The sequence below is a fragment of the Pristiophorus japonicus genome, chromosome 22 (assembly GCF_044704955.1).
Source record: "Pristiophorus japonicus isolate sPriJap1 chromosome 22, sPriJap1.hap1, whole genome shotgun sequence".
In the NCBI taxonomy this organism is placed as follows: Eukaryota; Metazoa; Chordata; class Chondrichthyes; family Pristiophoridae; genus Pristiophorus; species Pristiophorus japonicus.
This window is the reverse complement of record NC_091998.1, coordinates 22,143,145-22,165,489: the sequence shown is the minus strand read 5'-3', so window position 1 is coordinate 22,165,489 and position 22,345 is coordinate 22,143,145. Positions and strand designations below refer to the sequence as shown.

At 46.6% G+C, this 22,345-nt stretch overlaps 1 protein-coding gene across 1 annotated transcript in view; it reads left to right on the top strand.

Moving 5' to 3' along the window:
• The window catches only part of wdfy4 (WDFY family member 4), a 328,629-nt gene that overhangs the window by 257,797 nt on the left and 48,487 nt on the right, over window positions 1-22,345 (top strand). Inside the window, exons 51-53 of the mRNA XM_070865753.1 lie at window positions 3,393-3,502; window positions 16,252-16,405; window positions 19,240-19,331. Of these exons, the coding sequence (XP_070721854.1) occupies window positions 3,393-3,502; window positions 16,252-16,405; window positions 19,240-19,331 (356 nt within the window). The remainder of the gene's footprint in view (window positions 1-3,392; window positions 3,503-16,251; window positions 16,406-19,239; window positions 19,332-22,345) is intronic.

The following is a 22,345-nucleotide window of genomic DNA, read 5'->3' as shown; positions in this document are numbered from 1 at the left end:
CAGCTACAGGCAAAATGCAGAGAACAGCGCCAACCCTTATACATGCCCTTCTTTAACCTTACAAAGGCCTTCGACACTGTCAACCGCGAGGGTCTATGGAGTATCCTCCTCCGTTTCGGATGTCCCCAAAAGTTCGTCACCATCCTCCGCCTGCTCCACGACGACATGCAGGCCGTGATCCTTACCAATGGATCCATCACAGACCCAATCCACGTCCGGACCGGGGTCAAACAGGGCTGCGTCATCGCCCCAACCCTCTTCTCAATCTTTCTCGCTGCCATGCTCCACCTCACAGTCAACAAGCTCCCCGCTGGAGTGGAACTAAACTACAGAACCCGTGGGAACCTGTTCAACCTTCGCCGTCTCCAGGCCAGATCCAAGCCCACCCCAACCTCTGTTGTCGAGCTACAGTACGCGGATGACGCCTGCATCTGCGCACATACAGAGGCTGCACTCCAGGACATAGTCGATGTATATACTGAGGCATATGAAAGCATGGGCCTTATGCTAAATACCCTTAAGACAAAGGTCCTCCACCAGCCTGACCTTACCACACAGCACTGCCCCCCCAGTCATCAAGATCCACGGCGCAGCCCTGGACACCGTGGACCACTTCCCATATCTCAGGAGCCTCCTATCAACAAGAGCAGGCATCGACGACGAGATCCAACACCGCCTCCAGTGCGCCAGTGCAGCCTTCGGTCGCCTGAGGAAAAGAGTGTTTGAAGTCCAGGCCCTCCAAGCTCATGGTCTACAGGGCTGTAGTAATACCCGTCCTACTGTATGCCTCAGAGACATGGACCATGTACAGTAGACACCTCAAGTTGCTGAGAAATATCGCCAAAGATGTCTCCGCAAGATCCTACATATCCCCTGGGAGGGCAGGCACACCAACATCAGTGTCCTCACTCAGGCTAACATCCACAGCATTGAAGCACTGACCACACTCAATCAGCTCCGCTGGGTAGGCCACATACATAGTCTGCATGCCAAACACGAGACTCCCAAAGCAAGTGCTCTACTCGGAACTCCTTCATGGCAAACGAGCCAAAGGCGGGCAGCGGAAACGCTACAAGGACACCCTCAAAGCCTCCCTGATAAAGTGCAACATCCCCACTGATACCTGGGAGTCCCTGGCCCAAGACCGCCCTAAGTGGAGGAAGTGAATTCGAAAGCCGCTGAGCACCTCGAGTCTCAACGCCGAGAGCATCCAGAAATCAAGCGCAGACAGCGGAAAGAGCGTGCGGCGAACCAGTCCCACCCACCCCTTCCCTCAACCACTATCTGTCCCACCTGTGACAGAGTCTGTGGCTCTCGTATTGGGCTGTTCAGCCACCAAAGAACTCACTTCAGGAGTGAAAGCAAGTCTTCCTCGATTCCAAGGGACTGCCTATGATGATAACTTTCCAGCTCTTGGTCCGCAGCCCTGTAGGTTACAGCACTTCAAGTGCACATCCAAGTACTTTTTAAATACCAAGTACCCTGTACGTCCTTGACATCCAGGGGGCTCTAGATTTGTTAGTTCCACCCTTTTTCTTTAAGGGAACATACTTGCTCTGAACCCTCCGGATCTCCTCACTGAATGCCTCCCACTGCTCTGACACTGATTTACCTTCAAGGAGCTGTTTCATGTCTCTGGAGTGGGACCTGAACTCGCAACCTTCTGACTCCGAGGCAAGAGTGTTACCCACTGAGTCAACGCTGGCACCAAGATGCTTTAGATTGTGAGAGAACTTTGTAAATAGTCCCAGCGCACAATAATCTCTGGTAACACTACCCGCTGTTCAAAACCCCACTGAGTCACCTTTTTTAATGCTTCTGTGTGCTTTAAATATTTCAGATGAAGCGAAACAGGAGGAGGCAACACCAGGGACACACCGAGAATAATAACCGTACAAAGCCATGACATAAATTTAATTGGTTGGAACTTATTCCTACATACCCTCCTTGGGCGTTCAAAGTTCCAGCTGAATTAAATTACAGCAACCATAATAACAGTCACAGTGAAATCGTGGAATGCGTTTGCAGTTGTGTTTTTGCATGTAATCTCTCATCTAGGCATTAGTGAAGACTGTTTATGCTGTAAGCTTATTCTTTAAGCTGTTTTTGTTTTATATCTGATGTGGTACATTTCCCTTCTGGTTTGGTGAACAATGAGAAACAATAAAGCTCCCAATCCTAATCTTAATATTTGTTCGCTACTGGCAAATGCACAAGATTAGGGTTTAGAGAACATGGTATCCAAATGATGTAACGGTGACTCATGGTTTCTCATGGATGAATGTGTTAATCTTTTGGTTTCCCTTCAATTTATTGAGGTTTGAGGTGATTCCAGGCCACACGCTCAGTATCCCATTCGTAGCCTTGTCTGCTACACAGTTTCAGCCTCCTTGCAGCCGATGTTCGCTCTAAGCCGCATACGCATGCGGCCGCACAGTAATCAGCACGGTCCCACGCCGGCCACTCTGAAATGCCGCGCATGCGCAGAGAATTAAAGGGACCGCACACTGATATAAACAGGCCCCGCACATCAATGTGCAGCTTAGAGGGAACATTGCTCACGGCCCATTCTCTCCATTGGGGATCCATCCATTCTTACCCAGGTATGTGGGTCCCATTCTTACCCAGGTATGTGGGCCCCAGTCTTACCCAGGTATGTGGGTCCCATTCTTACCCAGGTATGTGGGTCCCATTCTTACCCAGGTATGTGGGCCCCAGTCTTACCCAGGTATGTGGGCCCCATTCTTACCCAGGTACGTGGGCCCCATTCTTACCCAGGTATGTGGCTCCCATTCTAACCCAGGTATGTGGCTCCTATTCTCACCCAGGTATATGATCACATTCTCACCACTGGTATATAGTTCCCATTCCCAATCCTGGTCTAAAGCTCCAATCAGACCAAAGTTGCATGGGTTCCATTCTCACCTGTGGTGTGTAGGTCCTGTTCCCACCCACTGTAGAGGCATAAGACTCCACAGTAGACCTTTCAGCCCCTCAAACCCCCTCTGCCATTCAGTTAGATCATGGCTGATCTGTACCTCAAATCATTTAGCCACCTTTTCTCCACATCCCTTGACACCCTTATCAAACAAAAACCTACCAATCTCAGTCTTGCAATTTCAATTGACCTATATCCACTGTCGTTTGGGGGAGTGATTTCCAGAATTCCACTTCCATATGCAGCTTAGGCGGTTAAATGGAGTTGAGGTACAGCTCAGCCATAGTCTAATGGAATGGCAGAGCAGACTCGCGGGACTGAATGGCTCACTCCTGTTCCTATGTCCTATTCGCATCCCTAGAACACAGGTCCCATTCTCTTGCTACAGTTGTCATGCCTTTGCCTGATCTTGCAGTATCTTTCTGACCAACTGAAATTGTTCGATTTCTTGCAGAAGACTTGTGTGTACGATGTCATTACTGCACTCATTATTCTTCAGCAATAATTGTCGCTTCTTACCTTGTCCGACTGGAGCCCTTCACTCAGACCTTCTGCTCACTGCAGGTACAGTACCAGTATTATTAATCACGCGCAATGTGACGCAGCCACGGTTTTCTGGGACCCTGCTCTGGGGTCGTTTCTGCATCGGGTGTAAAACCCACCTGATGGCTCACTTGACTTGTAGATGCTGAACAATAAAGGCCAGGGGCATCCCAGTTTCTAAGGTTTGTGCTGTTATCGCTGATACCTCACCGAAATAGCCATTTTTCACGTGTGGAGCCTTGGTTTATCATCTCACCTGAGGGCCAGCACCTCCAACAGCACTCCCTCATTCACCTCCACTTTCAGCAGAATGATAGCGGGGCTTAGAGGGTTACATTATGAGGACAGGCGGCAAAAACTTGGCTTGCATTCCCTTGAGTTTATCAACAACAACAACTTATATTTATATAAGAACATAAGAACATAAGAAATAGGAGCAGGAGTAGGCCATAGGACCCCACGAGCCTGCTCCGCCATTCAATAAGACCATGGCTGATCTGATCATGGACTCAGCTCCACTTCCCTGCCTGCTCCCCATAACCCTTTATCCCCTTATCGTTTAAGAAACTGTCGATTTCTGTCTTAAATTTATTCAATGTCCCAGCTTCCACAGCTCTCTGAGGCAGCAAATTCCACAGATTTACAACCCTCTGAGAGAAGAAATTTCTCCCCATCTCTATTTTAAATGGGCGACCACTTATTCTAAGATCATGCCCCCTAGTTCTAGTCTTCCCCCATCAGTGGAAACATCCTCTCTGCATCCACCTTGTCAAGCCCCCTCATAATCTTATACGTTTCGATACGATCACCTCTCATTCTTCTGAATTCCAATGAGTAGAGGCCCAACCTACTCAACCTTTCCTCATAAGTCAAACCCCTCATCCCTGGAAACAACCTAGTGAACCTTCTCTGAACTCCCTCTAAAGCAAGTATATCCTTTCGTAAATATGGAAACCAAAACTGCATGCAGTATTCCAGGTGTGGCCTCACCATACCTTATATAGTTGTAGTAAGACTTCGCTGCTTTTGTATTCCATCCCCTTTGCAATAAAGGCCAAGATACTATTGGCCTTCCTGATCACTTGCTGTATCTGTATACTATCCTTTTGCGTTTCATGCACGTACCCCCAGGTCCCGCTGCACTGCAGCACTTTGCAATCTTTCTCCATTTAAATAATAACTTGCTCTTTGATTTTTTTCTGCCAAAGTGCATGACCTCACACTTTCCAACATTATACTCCATCTGCCAAATTGTTGCCCACTCACTTAGCCTGTCTATGTCCTTTTGCAGATTTTTTGTGTCCTCCTCACACATTGCTTTTCCTCCCACCTTTGTATCGTCAGCAAACTTGGCTACGTTACACTCAGTCCCTTCTTCCAAGTCATTAATATAGATTGTAAATAGTTGGGGTCCCAGCACTGATCCCTGTGGCACCCCACTATTTACTGGTTGCCAACCAGGGAATGGACCTTTTATCCCGACTCTCTGTTCTCTGTTCGTTAGCCAATCCTCTATCCATGCTAATATATTACCCCCAACCCCATGAACTTTTATCTTGTGCAGTAACCTTTTATGTGGCACCTTGTCAAATGCCTTCTGAAAGTACAAATACACCACATCCACTGGTTTCCCTTTATCCACCCTGTTTGTTACATCCTCAAAGGCATGGATATAGCACATTTAATGTTAGTAAATCGTCCCAAGGAGCGTTATCACCAAGCCACATAGGAGATATTAGGGTAGATAACCAAAAGCTTGATCAAAGAGGTAGGTTTTAACAAGCTTCCTAAAGGAGGAGCTAGATGTAGCGAGGCGGAGTGGTTTAGGGAGGGAGTTCCAGAGCCTAGGGCCCAGGCAGGGTTGATGGGTAAACAGGACTTGGTGCGAGTTAGGACACAGGCCATAGAGTTTTGGATGACCTCAAGTTTACAGAAGGTTGAACGTGGGAGGCCGGCCAGGAGTGTGTTGGACTAGTGAAGTCTAGAGGTATCAAAGACTTGGATGAGGGTTTCAGCAGCAAGTGAGCTGAGGCAGGGGCGCGGTGTCGAGCGATGTTCCAGAGATGGATATAGGTGGTCTTAGTGATGGTGTGGATATGTGGTCGAAAGCGCATCTCGGTAGTTTGAGACATGTGCTGATCAAGGTGCTTAAAATGTTAATGTGTTTGATTGGGAGGGGACAAAATCTTAATATAAGAGCAAGGCCATTTTGTCAGGGAATCAGAAACCAGTTTTTCACACAAAGCAGAAAACTGGAATTCTCTCCCCCAGAAGACTATAGATGCTGGGTCAATTGGCACTTTCAGGACTGATATATTTGTTAGGTGAGGGTATCAAGGGATATGGAACGAAGGCAGGTCATTGGAATTGAGGTACAGATCAGCCATGATATTGAATGGCGGAGCAGGCTCGAGAGGCTGAGCGGCCTACTCCCGTTCCTATCCTCCCTCAGTACTGCGCTGAAGTGCCAGTCCGGATTATGTGCTCAACTCTCTGGGGTGGGACTTGAACGCTCGGCCTCAAGACTCAAAAGTGAGATTGCTACCTCTGACCTAATGCTGACATTGAAGTGCAGACGTTAGCTAATATAAACTATAAATAATCAAAAGTCAATGCAATTGAATCTCAGGCACTGCGTATAACGGGCAGGCAGTCCGATACCTCCTGTTTCGCGGCACCTCCCCGAGATTAATTTCTAGGCCTTTATGTATAAGGGTGCTGATTGCTTTTTAACATAATAATTGGAAAGTTTACTTCATTCCTCTCCACTGGCTAAGAATGGCTGTTTTTGCATAGCCAGTAAACCACATTTGAATCAAGGCAGGTTGTGACTTGCCTCTGCACAGAATTGTGTGTATTGGTTGACATTTTTATAAATGCTATAATAAAAAACCTTAAATATTTTATGGAAAGTTTAAAAAAACCGTTAAATATATGCAAAGTACCAATGAAAAACAATGAGAAAATTTGGAGTTTTCAGGCCTAAGACAATACACTGTAAAAATAATAAAATGTTGTCTATTTTATTAGAGAAATGTGATGCATATTTGATGTCTGTGAAGCAAATATGCATCACAGTAAAGAGATTAGTTGATACATAAAGCATTAGGTCGCTGCAGATCCTATATTTTATTCCAGTAATATCTTTAACCCAATTTGTCGCACTAACAACATTTTGCATGTATATTTCTTTTCTTTATTTGATATCACTAATGCTTTTATCAGATATTATTGTCTCTCTCAAGAGACTGCTGTCACTACCTAAAACAAAAGTTGTATTAATGAAAAGTATCAATCATTGCGTGCTTGCAGCCACAGAGAGTGCCACTCCAATTCAGAACGTCGTAAACACACGCACACACACGCAGACCCCGTACAGACTGGGAAGGTCCCTGATTCTCTCCTCGGCCGGTGCTGAGCCAAGATGCTACGACTGACCTCTGAGGCCAGGGGTAAAGTAGCATAGGGTCGTGAATCTTTGGAATTCTCTGCCCCAGAGAGCTGTGGAGGCTGGGTCATTGAATATATTTAAGTTGGAGACAGACAGATTTTTGAACGCTAAGGGAGTAAAGGGTTATGGGGAGCGGGCAGGGAAGTGGAGTTGAGGCCAGGATCAGATCAACCATGATCTTATTGAATGGCGGAGCAGGCTCGAGGGGCCAAATGGCCTGCTCCTGTTCTTATGTTCTTATAGTGGTTATGTTATGGGACTAGTAATCCAGAGGCTTGGACGCAAGGTTCCGGAGACCGGAGTTCAAATCCCACTGCGGCAATTAATTAAATAAATCTGGAATTAAAAAGCTAGCATCAGTAACGGTGACCATGAAACTACCGGATTGTCGTTAAAAACCCATTGGGTTCACTAATGTCCTTTAGGGAAGGAAATCTGCTGCCCTTACCCGGTCTGGCCTATATACGACACCAGACCCACAGCCATGTGGTTGACTCTTAACTGCCTTCTGAAATGGCCCAGCGAGCCACTCAGTTGTACCAAAGCGCTACGACACAGTCAGCACTGTGGGAGTACCTTCACCACACAGACTGCAGCGGTTCAAGGCGGCGGCTCACCACCACCTTCTCAAGGGCAATTAGGGATTGGCAATAAATGCCGGCCTTGCCAGCAACGCCCACATCCGTAAACAAATAAAACGAAAAAAGATGTCTCAGGATTGGTAAGGGGTAGAAATATCAGTCAGGGTTCCTAACTATGACAGCCATCATCTTATTGAATGGTGGAGCAAGCTCGAGGGGCTGAACCTTTTCCTATGCTCCCTCAGTACTGTGCTGGAGCGTCAGCGTAGATGATGTGCTCAACTCTCTGAGAGTGGGATTAATCGGATTTATCTTCGAAAGAGCCGGCGCAGACTCGATGGGCCGAATGGCCTCCTTCTGTGCCATACTATTCTCTGGTTCTATGATTCTATGTGTATGGATGTTGGGTGAAAACTGAATTGGGGTCAGCTATGATGCCTCCACAGTCGAATAGCCTGCCACCACTCATGCCCTTGGCTCACACATGAAGAATGGTCACTCGGGCAAGGAGCTAGAGGATTGCCTGTGGAACCATAGGTCGGGTAAGGTCAACTCTTTCAGGCGGGCGGGGAGGGAAAAGTGAAGAGAACTGTGGGGGAAAAAAAAAATGTTTTAAGTGTTAATTTTACGCAAAGTTTGCACAAAGCTTTTTCTGCCGTTATTGTTACCTGTTAATATTTTGGCATGAAAAAGAACATTGTTAACATAAATGTGTTTTAGCTGTGCTTTATTGTTCTTTTTCTCCCACTTGCGTTGTTTTCAAATAATTGATTAAACTCCGCTGTCCTACAGCACTTAGCAGTCAGTGCCGCAGCATTACGATCAGGGAAGTTGCAATATTGTTTGTGTGGGACTGGCGTACTATTATTAAACTTTGATAAAGATATTTCTTTGTAAAAGAGGTAAAATAAAATACATTCAGCTATTAAAATCATTAATCACAACGTGTATGTGATTAATACACTGACATTAGGTTTGTGTCTGTGGCAGTGTTGGTATCAACAGTGCATCAACTGTTCATACAACAAATATATCTGTATTCTGAAGTTAGTTAGAAAATCATCACTAAATGGTGTTGGGTTGTCTTTTTGACAGTAACAACATGCATAACGCTGCCTGTAAAAGGTCTTGTATTTTCTTAAAATGTCTGATTTACTACCATTTATTAATAATAATACTTTAAATGAAAGAGCCCTTCTCTTCAACTCAGAAGCTGGCTTAAGCTCTGAAGTTGCTTTCCACAGAATCCACCTGCCTGGGTTGGGTACAATTCTCAGTTTATCCACTAGATGGAGCACTGTACAGATGTTAATCTTTCCATCGCAGGAGAATGGGGAAACTGCCATGGGCCTGCATTACAGTTCAACACAAAGTCCTGTTCACTTGCTGTTCATATTTACGTGTGAAGAAAATGAATAAAAACAAAGGGAAAGGGGAAATGTGTGAGAGAGAGAAAGAAAGAAAGAGGGGATATGTGAGGGAACAATACAGAGGAAAGAAAAACATGAGAGAATGAGACAGAGAGGGAAAAGTGAGAGAATGAGACAGAGAGAAGGGAACGCTGCAGATAGACTTAAAGATGGAGAGAAAGAAAATGTTGACGCAAAAGAGGAACAGTCTATGGTGAGAGAAGGGAACATAAGAAATAGGAGCAGGAGTGGGCCGTACGGCCCCTCAAGCCTGTTCCGCCATTCAATAAGATCATGGCTGATCTTCGACCTCAACTCCACTTTCCTGTCCGATCCCCATATCCCTCGATTCCCTTAGACTCCAAAAATCTATCGATCTCAGCCATGAATATACTCAGAGACTCAGCATCACAGCCCTCTGGGAAGAGAATTCCAAAGATTCACAACCCTCTGAGTGAAGAAAGTTCTCCTCATCTCAGTCCAAAATGGCCGACCCCCTTATCCAGAGACTATGCCTGCTACTTTGTGACTTTCCAGCCAGCAGAAACAATCATTCAACATCTATCTTGTCCAGCCCTCAATAGAGACAGGAAACAAAGAGAGGTTGGGGTGGGGACAGAGAGGACCTCATCAGGAATTGGAGGAGGAGAATGAGATAGGATTCAAAGAAGGAGGGGAACAGAGAGTGAGAAGTGTGCATCTGCTGCTGCTCTAGTCTCCCTGTAGCCTACCCCAAGATCTACCTGCCTGAGAATTGAAAGGTCTGACCGGATTGGAAGACCTCCGCCCTAACTGCGACATAGCTTCCTCTTCCTGCATCTGGGCTGTTCAGCCATGAACTCACTGAATGGCGGTGCAGGCTAGAAGGGCTGAATGGCCTGCTCCTGCACCTATTTTCTATTATTAGGACGCAACAGATATAGGAAATTCAGGCAGGTACCCTTACTAACATGCAATCCTCCCCAGCCAATATTTCTTTAAATACTGAGCCCAGGCCTTCCAATGCACTCAGGAACAGGAAGCCCTATATTTGTCACATCTTGTAGCTTTATGAGCCCTTATACCATCACCTTTGTGCCTATGAGCAGTGTTTTTTTTTTTTACATTATATTCATTTATTGTCTTAAAACATGGCAAGTGTCCAATTATGTTTACATGGAATGAGCTGTCCTGACCAATAATCAGCAATAGATGAGATTAATGTAAAAATAAGTTACTCATCCATTGCATAAATTGTGTCCTTTTTGCAGACAAGTCTTTTGTATAATAAATATGAATTTATGTGGAATGGGGAGATATATTCAATAGAAGAGCTACTCCCATTACCTGTCTGCCTTCAGAATTCACCACGCTGTATAATTAACACAAGGCAAGAGGTACTTCAAAAATGATGCGTAAGTGCCCTTACCAAGAAATGACACTGGGTTGCAACAGTGCCTCATGATCAATGTCAAATCCACAAAGTGCAGTTGGATGAACGACCTGCAGCATTTACTGTACCAATGTGGTTAGGGATGTGCAACAATGCGCAGCCGGTAGTATAATTAAGGAATCCAGCTGGTAGTTTGACCGCAATGAAGGCCAGAGGCGTGAAAGTACCTCCGGGAGGTGGTCTCCACTGTATGGGCTTCACACCCACTGCAGTATAACTCCAGGCCAGTGCTAGACTAAACTTGAAAGCATCCCCGAACGGTCTGTTGAAAGGTCTTTCAGTTTTTAAATGACCAGAATTAAAAAAAAATTAATTATAATTTAAAGCTCTAAACTTACTCAGCGTGACTGGACGCTGCAGAGGGCAATCATTGGTCGGTTCCTCCATCATGACAAGTGCAACTGGGGGCGTGTGTGCGCACAGATCAATTTTGTCCCTCAGTTCGGGGAGCCAGGGTAACCAGAATCCAAAACGGTAAGGTTTTGGCAAACACTAGTGTTCAGCGGTGAATGGAAAATGGTCCAATTGGAAGCTCGGCCAAATTTCTTCTACGTCACAGCTGTGGTACTGCAACATTCCTTCCTCAAAAATCGTACCGGAAATGTATCTTTCAAATAATTATGAGAGAGAATAATTAATACATAGAGTGGATACAGAGAGAATGTTTTCACGTGTGGGGAAGAGTATAACTAGAGGCCATCAATATAAGATAGTCACCATGAAATCCAATGGGGAATTCAGAAGAAACCTCTTTACTCAGAGAGTGGTGAGAATGTGGAACTCGTTACCACAGTGAGTGGTTGAAGCAAATAGTATAGATACATTTAAGGGGAGGCTAGATAAGCATATGAGAGAGAAGGAAATAGAGGGTTATGCTGATCGATTTAGATGAGGAAAGACAGGAGGAGGCTCGAGTGGAGCATTATCGACGGCATGGACTGGTTGGGCCGAAAGGCCTGTTTCTGTGCCATATATTCTATGTATGTATAAACTGTGTAAATTAATGTACACAGCATGTTCTTTTAGTATTTATTCTAACTATAATGCAGAGTATAAACCTAAAAGGAATAGAGTTATAGGATGCTTAATTTAATCTGTATATATTTTTTATCAATGATGCTAAACCGCATGCAATAAATAGCTGGGAGTGATATAATCGTGACAGGTACTTGTTATCTAATGTACTATAAGGGATTTAAAGCTGTAATATGTTGCTGCCAACGAGACAGCTATAAGCCTATCAAACTGACAGAATCGTCGTTCAGCCAACGTTCCGAGGCTTGATTTCGTTACCGTGGCCACGGAGAAATAATGTAAGACTGTAAAAACGAAGCAAAAAAAGAGAGAGAGAGCGAGACTGCCTGAAGGAGCTGCGAGGCGACAATAAAATGTAATAAAGCTTGGCTTGAATGTAACCAGTAAAATTTAATAAAAACAGCCTGGAGGTGTTAGAGAGAGGTTCATATATAATAAAAAGAGAATTGGGGAAGTTACAATCAACCATCAAAGACGAACAGAGAAGAAGGTCTGGTCGAGTATTAGCAATAGATTAGAATGGAATTTGATATTCACATCTTACTGGTCGCACGGGGAAGATTAACGACGTAGGAGGAAATGGGTAATCAGTTCTGCTGACACTGATCTCGTCCCGGTCACAAAACAGACACAGTCGCCTAATTACTTCACTTTCTCTAACAGATTGCGGGTTTATAGCTGTTAAACTGTACAATAGTGCCATACTGATTTTATTTATTGAGTGCAAAAGTTCCACCAACAGTTCCACTGTCCGGGAGTTGCAGTCTGTTCACGTTTGTGAAATCAGTGAGCACAATCTCACCGGTACAGTGTGCTGTGATCCCTGAAAATATTCCTCAAGGTTTCTTGTCTGCATTTTTCTCCCTCCTGCCCTGAAATCTCCGACCCTTGCTGGGCCCCCAGACCTCGCACCTGTCGAAACCTGGCATTGGACCCTCTAAAGCCCCCAATCTCCCCTCGAATAAGGTAATCAGACCTGGAGGGAGCCTTGATTATCCCCCTCTCACAGAGCAATGGCTCCAGCAAACGCTGAAGATTCAAAAACAGTCTTACCTTTTGAGCCTTAAGGAGTGGGGGGGATGGGAGGGGGGTGGGGGTGAGTTGGGGTGTGTGGGGTGGGGTGGGGGATAGGAGGGGGTATTATGGGGAAGGTGAGTGGGGAATGTGGAGTTGGGTGGGGGTATGATGTGGGGGGTGGGAGGAGGGGTGGTGTGGGGGGTGGGAGAGGGGGTGGTGTGGGGTTGGGTGCGGGTATGATGTGGAGGGTGGGAGGGGGTGTGGTGGGGGGGAGGGGTGTGGAGGGGGTGTGGTGGGGGGGAGGGTGTGGGAATTGTGGGGGGAGGGCTTGGGGACAGGTAGAGGAGCAAGGCTGCAACTCCTCTTACAATGGGGAAGTGGGGGTGGGATCAGGTTGGATGGGGACAAGCGTTGTTGATGCGCCCTTGCGGACACAGCAGCCCATCCCGGTCGATATGGATGACTGGGGATAGGGGAGGGTGGTTGGGTGTGCTCAGGGGTTCTGCCTCCCCGGTACTTTCACTGCCAGAGCTGATCTCCAGGAATTGCATGGCCTACATTTGTAACTATTAATGTTTACTGTGTGCGACCTAAACAATGAGAGAGAAAAAAGACAAGTATTTGAAACCTCTGTGCCATGTCAGTCCAGTTAACCAAGACCCAAGATATAAGCCTCCACTAGCCAAGGTGATGTACGTACAGAGCACACAGGATTAAACCCAGCTCCAAAACGTGCAGGAACTAAACAAATGCAGCCAAATTAGAATGGGGCTGATATCTATAGACTCCGAAATCATTAGATTTGAGATCTGTATAAGACTGTATATTAACACACAAAGTTCTGTGGTCTGATCCTTATTTTCAAATCCCTCTGTGGCCTTGCCCCTCCATATCTCTGCAATCTCCTCCAGCCCTATAACCCTCTGAAATTTCTGCGTTCCCCCAATTCCGCCATCTTGTGCATACCCGATTTTAGTCGCTCCACCATCGGTGGCCGTGCCTTCAGCTGCCTGGGCCCTAAGCTCTGGAATTCCCACCCTAAATCACTCGGCCTCTCCTCTTTTAAGACGCTCCTTAAAATATACCCCTTTGACCAAGATTTTGGTCACCTGCCCTAATATTTCCTTATGTGGCTCGGTGTCAAATTTTCTTTGATAACACTCATGTGACTTGCTGTTGGGATGTTTTACTACATTAAAGGTGCTATATAAATGTAAGTTGTTGGTCACTGATACAGAAAGAAGGGATGCAGTAATTATCGAGCTGGATCAAAGCCTGCCAGGAGTTCCGTGTCAAGAATGATAACAGAGCAAGAGCGGGATTTTTGGTTCTACTCATTTCGGGGCGGTAATGGCGGCGGGGCAATAAAGTTTGGGCCTGGGAACAGTTTGCGCCTCAGTCAGCAAAATTCACCAGCTGGGCCCTGAGTGTGGGGCGGAGCACTAAGGGAGGCGTTGCACACATCTCTCAGGGCGCTAGGCCGGCTGAGCATGGGAAAATCCCGAGCAAAGGGCCGGTATCAGAGCTCCCTAAGAGAGGCGCTGTGGAGAAAAAAAACCCACCCAAAACATTTCCAATTCATTACTGACGCGGCCCCAACATAAATTGCTAAAAGAAAAAACAATCATACTTTTACCGTAGGTCGCCATTCCCTCCCTCACTGCGGCCAGTACAGCTCCGACCGCCCGCTTTCACTGGGGTTCCCACCAGGGGGCGCTACGGATCGGGCATGATCCAAATATCGAGCCGGTTACACAACCAGGGGCATTGCACACCGACTCGCCTCTCCCGGGCGGTGGTGGCTCCGCGCTACCGCAAACCTGGCACCGAATGTCCCGGCAGGGCGATGGAAGCTGGCCGTTCGGGGCGCAAATTTCTATCGCCATTGCCGCCACTTCGGGACTCTAAGAGGGGCGGCAAAGGACCGAAAATCCAGCTCTAATGGAAATAATGCATGAGAATGTGTTTCTTTTCATTCCTGTTCATTTTGTGCGCCATAATGCTGAAAATCCCTGATTAAAATGAGACTAGAACTGAGAGGAGATACAGGTTGAGCATCCGAAATCTGGAGTTCCGAAATTCGGAATGTCTCGGAATCTGGGCACTGGACCGATCTGTGGTGGGGTCGCCCGGAATCCCGTAAAATGTTCCAGAATCCAGACACCCTGCCAAACTGATTACTGCCGCGAGCCGAGCCCATGGAAAATCCCCAAAACATAAACTCACAGAACACTCACAAGAATCAAAAAACTCCAATCCAACCTCTTCTTGCCTTCACACCCGCAGGCACTGCTGCTCCTGGGTCAGCAACGCAGGGCGTCTTTCCTCGGCCAGAACACGGGCGCGCCAAAACTGCAAAGCATGGTGATTGCGGCTCCCCCAGCCTTGCACGGCGGGAAGACGTTCCGAAATCCGGAAATACCCAAATCTCGGCTCGGGTGATTCCGGATTCGGGAAGTCAGAAAGGCGTTCCAAAATCCGAAAATTGCCGGAATCCATAACGGCTTCGGCCCCGAGGTTTCGGGATTTTGGACGCTCCACCTGTACTTATCAGGAAAGAATGAACAGACTTTTTTTTTCATTGGAAAAGAGAAGGCCGAGTGAGGGGAGACCTGATCGAGATCTTTAAGATAATGAAAATGTTCGATGGGGTAGATGTAAAGAAAATGTTTCCACTTGTGGGGCACTCCAACACTGGGGATCATAAATATAAGATAGTCACTAATAGATCAAATAGGGAATTCAGGAGAAATTCTTTACCCAGAGAGTCGTTAGACTGTGGAGCCCACTCCCACAAGGAGTGGTTGAGCCGAATGGCATAGTTGCATTTAAGGGGAAGCTGGATAAGCACATGAGGGAGAAAGGAATAAAAGTTATGCATGTAATGTATTTGCCTCATGGGTTCTTTGCTTAAGAATTCATAGCAACACATTTCTATTAAGAACTAGTTGGTTTATTAGCAAAGGTTTAACAGTCACACTACACATTACCAGTTCATCCATCGAGCTCACAACCACCTGCCTCATCGTGGATCCCCCGAACCCAACTGGCTGGGGTTTTATTGAGCCTTGTGAACATCACGTGAATGGCTTAGCCACTCCCAACTCAACAGCTCAACCAACCTGTGACCATACTCACAGATACATACATTCATCATCATCATAGGCAGTCCCTCGGCATCGGGGAAGACTTGCTTCCACTCTTAGCATGAGTTCTTAGATGACTGAACAGTCCAATACGAGAACCACAGTCTCTGTCACAGGGAGCCTGGTTTGCCGCACGCTCCTTCCACTGCCTGCACTTGATTTCTGTACAGTGCTGATCGAGGGAGATGAAGTAGGGTGGGAGGAGGCTCGTGTGGAGCATAAACACCGGCATAAACCAATTAGGCCGAATGCTCTGTTTCTGTGCTGTACAGTCGATGCAAATACCTTTGTGGCTGGCTTTTTGATGTAGGTACGATTGCCAATCCTCCTGGAATTAAAGATTAATTTCCAGAACAATACCGCGAGCAAACCCACGAGAAAAATCAATTAAAAACAAATATTTTTTTTGTTTTCTTGAAACACTTATTTATCAGTTATAAAACATATTGGAAACGGGTTGGGGGGGAGGGGACAGTCCGTCTGACTGTGCAGAACAGTTGTAGGCAGGAGATCATGTGATGAAACCTCGAGGGATGTGTCCAACCAGAAATTGCGACCCTACATGAAGAAGCAGTCTTTCAGAGAGATGAAAGATTCTCAGAAGCAGAGATCGGCCATTCAGTGTTAGTTCTCAGTGCACATTAACGGGAACATTGTGAACCGGGACCAAAAATGACCAGAAATTTGGAATGTTTTCAGGGGGGAAGTTTCGATGTGGCGGACAGGATGTTCTTCAGCATCAAGAAAGAATGGGAGTCGTCCTCCGGGGACAACATGAGCGATGTCCGAGAGCTGATCCCGGACTTCTTCTACCAGTCCAATTTCCTGCTCAATCAGAACAATCTGGAATTCGGTACGTAAGAAAGAAAGGGCTGGATTTATATAGCGTGGCGTAACCGTTTATAGGACATCCCAAATTGCTTCATATTCACTGAATTATTTGCAGTGCAGTAGGTGTGGCAGCTAATTTGCACGCACAAAGCAAGTGAGATGAATGATCATTTCGCCTGTTTTTGGTGTGAATGTGAATGCTCCCTGCTCTATATGAGAAAACGACTTGCGCCACTCACGTCCCAAATTACAGCCAATGAAGTACTTTGCAAGTGTAGCCATTGTTGTAATGTGGAAATAAGATCTTCTCAATCCTCCTGAACAGAATGTTTCTCCTGAAAGACTGCATCCCTGATAATACAGCGCTCGCCACAACTGCACTATTTGCTCAGGCTAGCCTGTGTACTCAAGTACAAGAGTGGGATTTGAGCTCACAGCCTTCTGATTCGGAGGCAAAGAGTGCCACCAACTGAGCCACGCTAACCTAAAATAGTTGTCACTCCTAAACGGAAAAGAAACGTGCATTGATTATAGCGCCTTATTGCGTTGAAATACCTCAAAGTACTTTGCAGTGCAGCTACTGTGGAGGTAAATAGGACCACTGTTCTGCACCAGTAATGTCACACAAAGGCAATGAGATGAATGTCCAGTTAAGCTGTTATTGGTGGTCTTGATGGAGAGAAGAAGGTTGGCCACAACTCATCGCTCTTCATATCATGCCATGTCCTCTTTAATGTGAATCACGAGAAATATCTCCTTCTGTGGCTCGGTGTCAAATTCTGTTTGATGACACTTGTTGAAGCACCTTGGGGCAGTTTACTATGTCAAAGGCACTATATAGAAACATAGAAAATAGGTGCAGGAGTAGGCCATTTGGCCCTTCGAGCCTGCACCACCATTCAATATGATCATGGCTGATCATGCAACTTTAGTACCCCATTCCTGCTTTCTCTCCATACCCCTTGATCCCTTTAGCCGTAAGGGCCACATCTAACTCCCTTTTGAAAATATCTAACGAACTGGCCTCACACAGGTTCACAATTCTCTGAGTGAAAAAGTTTCTCCTCATCTCGGTCCTAAATGGCTGACCCCTGGTTCTGGACTTTCCCAACATCGGAAACATTTTTCCTGCAGCTAACCTGTCCAACCCTGTCAGAATTTGATATGTTTCTATGAGATCCCCTCTCATTCTTCTAAATTCCAGTGGTTGTTATGGAAAGAGGTAGATGTACATTAATTCTTCTTTGCCATTTTGTAATTTCACTCCTTTAGTAATCATATACTGAGCACCGTGGATCAGACACCTAGTTGTATTAAATGTTCATTCAATTCGATAGGGTGGGATTAAACCATCCCGACATTTTCATTGGACCAAAGCTTCTTGGATGATCCAGATGCATGTTCCAGCTGCATTACTGCGATCAGTTATGTATCCAGTGTCTGGAGTTGGGAAAATGTTGCTCGCTACAGAAGTAATGGAGATTAACGTTGTATATAGTGCGTGTCGCCTCCTAATTGTCGCCAAGCACCAAACTTATCTTTTTAATGAAATGCATTGTGCAAGTTGGAAGCTGTGCTCAGCTCCAGTGATATATAACACATTGCAGGCTGGGTTTGGCCGGGTTGGGCCTCCAAGTGTGGTGTGTCGTTGCCGAGGTCAGCTGGCCTGATGTTCCGGCGATTAACATTAATTGTGGCGACAGCGCAGGTTTGCAAAACTTACCCGCATAATTAATACAAAAAAATTAACTCAAAAAATCAACAATTTATTTTTATTAATCGCAATTATTTTGAAATATCGATCGCATTCATTTTTGATTTGTTACGGAACCGGCTTTGTATCATGGGGTCCATTTGAGGAGTTAGTCCTCCAAGTGCAGGACTGCAAGGGACGGGAGCACACACTAGGGATTCGCGTGTCGAGGTTTGTGAGTCTGATTTGAGGTCCAACGGTTAACATTAATGGCCGTAAAATCACATTGGCCACCAGTCAGACCAACTAACCCCCACAGCCGAACTCCCATCGTGCAACGCCAGCTTGACGTCTTTATCCTATTTCAGGTAATTGCTCCGGAGTAAAAGTTAGAAAAGAAGGACTTGCATTTATATAGCGCTTTTCATGACCACCGAATGTCCCAAAGCACTTTACAGCCAATGAATTATTTTTGTAGTGTAGTCACTGTTATAATGTGGGAAATGCGGCAGCCAATTTGTACACAGCAAGCTCCCACAAACAGCAATGTGACAATGACCAGATAATCTGTTTTTTGTTCTGTTGATTGAAGGATAAATATTGACCCAGGATACTCCCCTGCTCTTCTTTGAAATAGTGCCATTGGATCTTTTACATCCACCTGAGAGAGCAGACAGGGCCTCGGTTTAATGTCTCATCTGAAAGACGGCACCTCCAACAGAGCAGTACTCCCTCAGTACTGGCACTGTCGTGTCAGCCTAGATTTTTTTGTGCTCAAGTCCCTGGAGTGGGACTTGAACCCACAAAATTCTGATTCAGAGGCGAGTGTGCTACACACTGAGCCACAGCTGACACAGTAAATTGTGAAATTAAACCCAAATAGTATTCTTGTCTTTTACTGAACCAGAAGTGGGGCTCGTGCACCCGACGACCGCCTGCAGGACCCCTGAAGGAGCTGCGGTTGTAACAAGGAAGATTGGTTGGTTTTTATTTACAGCCCACAGTGCATTACCCATCCACTCGATGTCAGCTATGCTTTTCTAACATAAAAAGTGTCCCATTTGAATCCAGGCAGGGACTGTGGCTGCCTGCTATGTAGGAATGGTTAGAGTAAGTTAACAGGAGTAAGTGAAGACTTAATACTTCAACTATGTGCTCAACAGGTTCCATGCAGGACGGGACTACCCTGGGAGATGTGATACTTCCCCCTTGGGCTAAAGGAGACGCCCGAGAATTTATCCGACTGCATCGCATGGTAAGTACTTGTGAACCAGCTGTCTGATTTCAATCCCTTTTTTGATTCTTTTCTTAAGTGTCATCGCCTAGTCTGTCTGGCTTCGACAGGTCGGGTGCTGAGAAGGCAGGGACAGTGCACAGTCTCAGACTGCAGACAGTATCTCCTGTAGCTGGCCGTCAGGACACAGCCAGAGCCCATTATTCCCCAGCTCAGGGAGTTTGAGGCTCCATGCTGTCACTCCGCGCTTGATGTAACTCGCTCTGTGGCCCTGTGTGCTCATGTTCCAAATGAAATGCTTCTCGGTGAGGCACCAGTAACTCACGGCTAAATAGTCCAAGGTACAGCTTGGTCAGTACTTTAAAAAAATCATTCCTGGGATATGGGCGTCGCTGGCAAGGCCGGCGTTTATTGCTCATCCCTAATTGCCCTTGAGAAGGTGGTGGTGAGCCGCCGCCTTGAACCGCTGCAGCCCGTGTGGTGAAGGTAGTTATTATGTCTGTAGTGTACTTATGAATGACTCCACAAGGCAATGTGTTGTACTCAAACTGTAGTGACCTTGGTCTTTTATTCGTAACTCCAGAGTGAGGCACAAGCATGGTGGGCAGCCTTTTATACTGGGCCCTGTACACCTATGCAGGTGACCCTCAGGTCTCCCACCACAGTGCCCTCTGGTGGGCAGCCTCTGCCACAGGGGCAGGAAACCCGGTCTCCACCAGTTGCACCCTCTAGTGATACCAGCATAGTATATATACACAGTATAAACCATATTGATAGTACATCAGGTAACAAGTCTCCATCTTATGCAACTATACAGTGACTACACAGAGAGTATATCTATAGTCTGCATATATAACAGTACTCCCACAATGCTGTTCGGTAGGGAGTTCCAGGATTTTGACCCGGCGATGATGAAGGAACGGCAATATATTTCCACATCGGGATGGTGTGTGACTTGGGAGGAAACTTGGAGGCGATGGTGCTCCCATGTGCCTGCTGCCCTTGTCCTTCTAAGCGGTAGAGGTCGCGGTTTGGGGAAATGCTGCCAAAGAAGCCTCGGTGAGTTGCTGCAGTGCATCTTATAGACGCTACACACTGCAGCCACGGTGCGCCGGTGGTGGAGGGAGTGAATGTTTAAGGTGGTGGCTGGGGGGGCCATTCAAGCGGGCTGCTTTGTCCTGGATGGTGTTGAACTTCTTGAGTGTTGTTGGAACTGCACATATCTAGGCAAGTGGAGTGTATATTGAGAGTGGATGTCGCAAAATTGTACACGCCCAGTCTCATGATATTCCACACATTGACATTGAAACTACTGAAAGTTTGACCAGTGTGTTGAATTACTGCAGCATGAGAAAATCTGGCCAATGCTTGTACACTAGTGGTTTAGCAGTCAGAGCCTCTGTGGACCCTCAATTGGACTTGATCAGAAAGTAGATAGTGCGATCTCGATTAACTGCTTTAAAAAGGAGCTGGATGCAGACCTAGTTATGAAATAGATTGAAGGTTACAGCTGCACGAACAGACACAGATCCTCAAAACCAGATCGGGTTAGATGAATATAAAAGCAAAATACTGCAGATGCTGGAAATCTGAAATAAGAACAGAAAATGCTGGAAATACTCAGCGGGTCAGGCAGCAACTGTGGAGAGAGAAACAGAGTTAACGTTTCGGGTGGGAGGAGACTCGTGTGTAGCATAAAAACTAGCAAAGACCTGTTGGGCCAAAGGGTCTGTTTCTGAGCTGTAGTTCAATGTAATTTTGAAGTGACTATATGACCGAACTCTCGCTTCTGCGCATGCGTCTCCTGATGCATGCGCAAAGGCGAGAGTCAAGACAAATAGTCACCGGCTCCGCCCCCTCCTCCCACCACAATTTACATGAACCCTTTTTTGCACATGTGTCCTCCTCTTCTCCACCTCCGCCCCCCCCCCACCCCCCACTAACCCCCGTGTCAGCGAGGAGAGAGAGAAGCAGGTCGGCGGAGCGAGAGAGAGAGAGAGCCTGGGTGGATGAGAGAGAGAGTTTGGAGGAGAGAGAGAGAGCCTGTGGGGAGAGAGAGAAAGAGAAACTGAGGGGGAGGGGTGAGAGAGAGAGTTTGGGGTGAGAGAGAGCCTGGAGGAGAGAGAGAGAGAGAGAGCTTGGGGAGAGAGAGAGAGAGAGAGAGAGAGAGCCTGGGGAAGGAGAGGGGGGCTGGTGGAGAGAGAGAGCCTGGGAGGAGAGAGAGAGAGCCTGGAGGGTAGGGGGGGGGAGGTGTGCAGAGAGAGAGCCTGGGGGGAGAGAGAGAGAGAGAGAGAGAGAGAGAGAGCCTGGAGGGGGGCGGAGAAGAGAGAGAGAGAAACACACACAGGTGGGGTGGGGGCGAGGGATCCAAGGTGAGGGAGGGAACTCAGGGAAGACGGATCATGTTCTTCCAACCCCCTGGTGCATGCAAGGTCGGTGCGTGTGTCACAAAGGACATCATTGGGGTGGATGAAATCCAGAAGTCACGACACTGTCACTATTCACTTCATTCCCAATAAACCTGTTAACAATCCGCACACAATGCCCCATCTATGGCAGGCGAAGCGGGGTGGGCTGTGGGACTGGAGGGGTTAGTGGGGGGGGGGGGTAAGGACTTGCGCTGGGGTAAGGGACTTCGGCTGGAACTTGGTGGCTTTTGGGGAGATCTATCCTCTGTGGCTTCTGAAGTCAAAATGGATCGAATTACAAATTGGAAAGTCAGTCAGAATTAGCAGGTGGTTTCCCGAACCACCACCACGCTCCCTGTTAATGAAACATAGAAACATAGAAAATAGGTGCCTTCGAGCCTGCACCACCATTCAATGAGCTCATGGCTGATATGCTAACAGTATAAGTTGGAGGGATGGAGGAGCGAGAATCTCCATGATAGGCTTTCAAATGGGTAGGAACAGAATAGGCAAAATTCACAGTAGGCCAGGGAAGTAAGGGAAGTACATAGCTGGCAAAACATTTTAGACCCAAGGAGTGAAGATTTATTTTGACAACCAACGTGTTCACCCCATGGATATTATCAC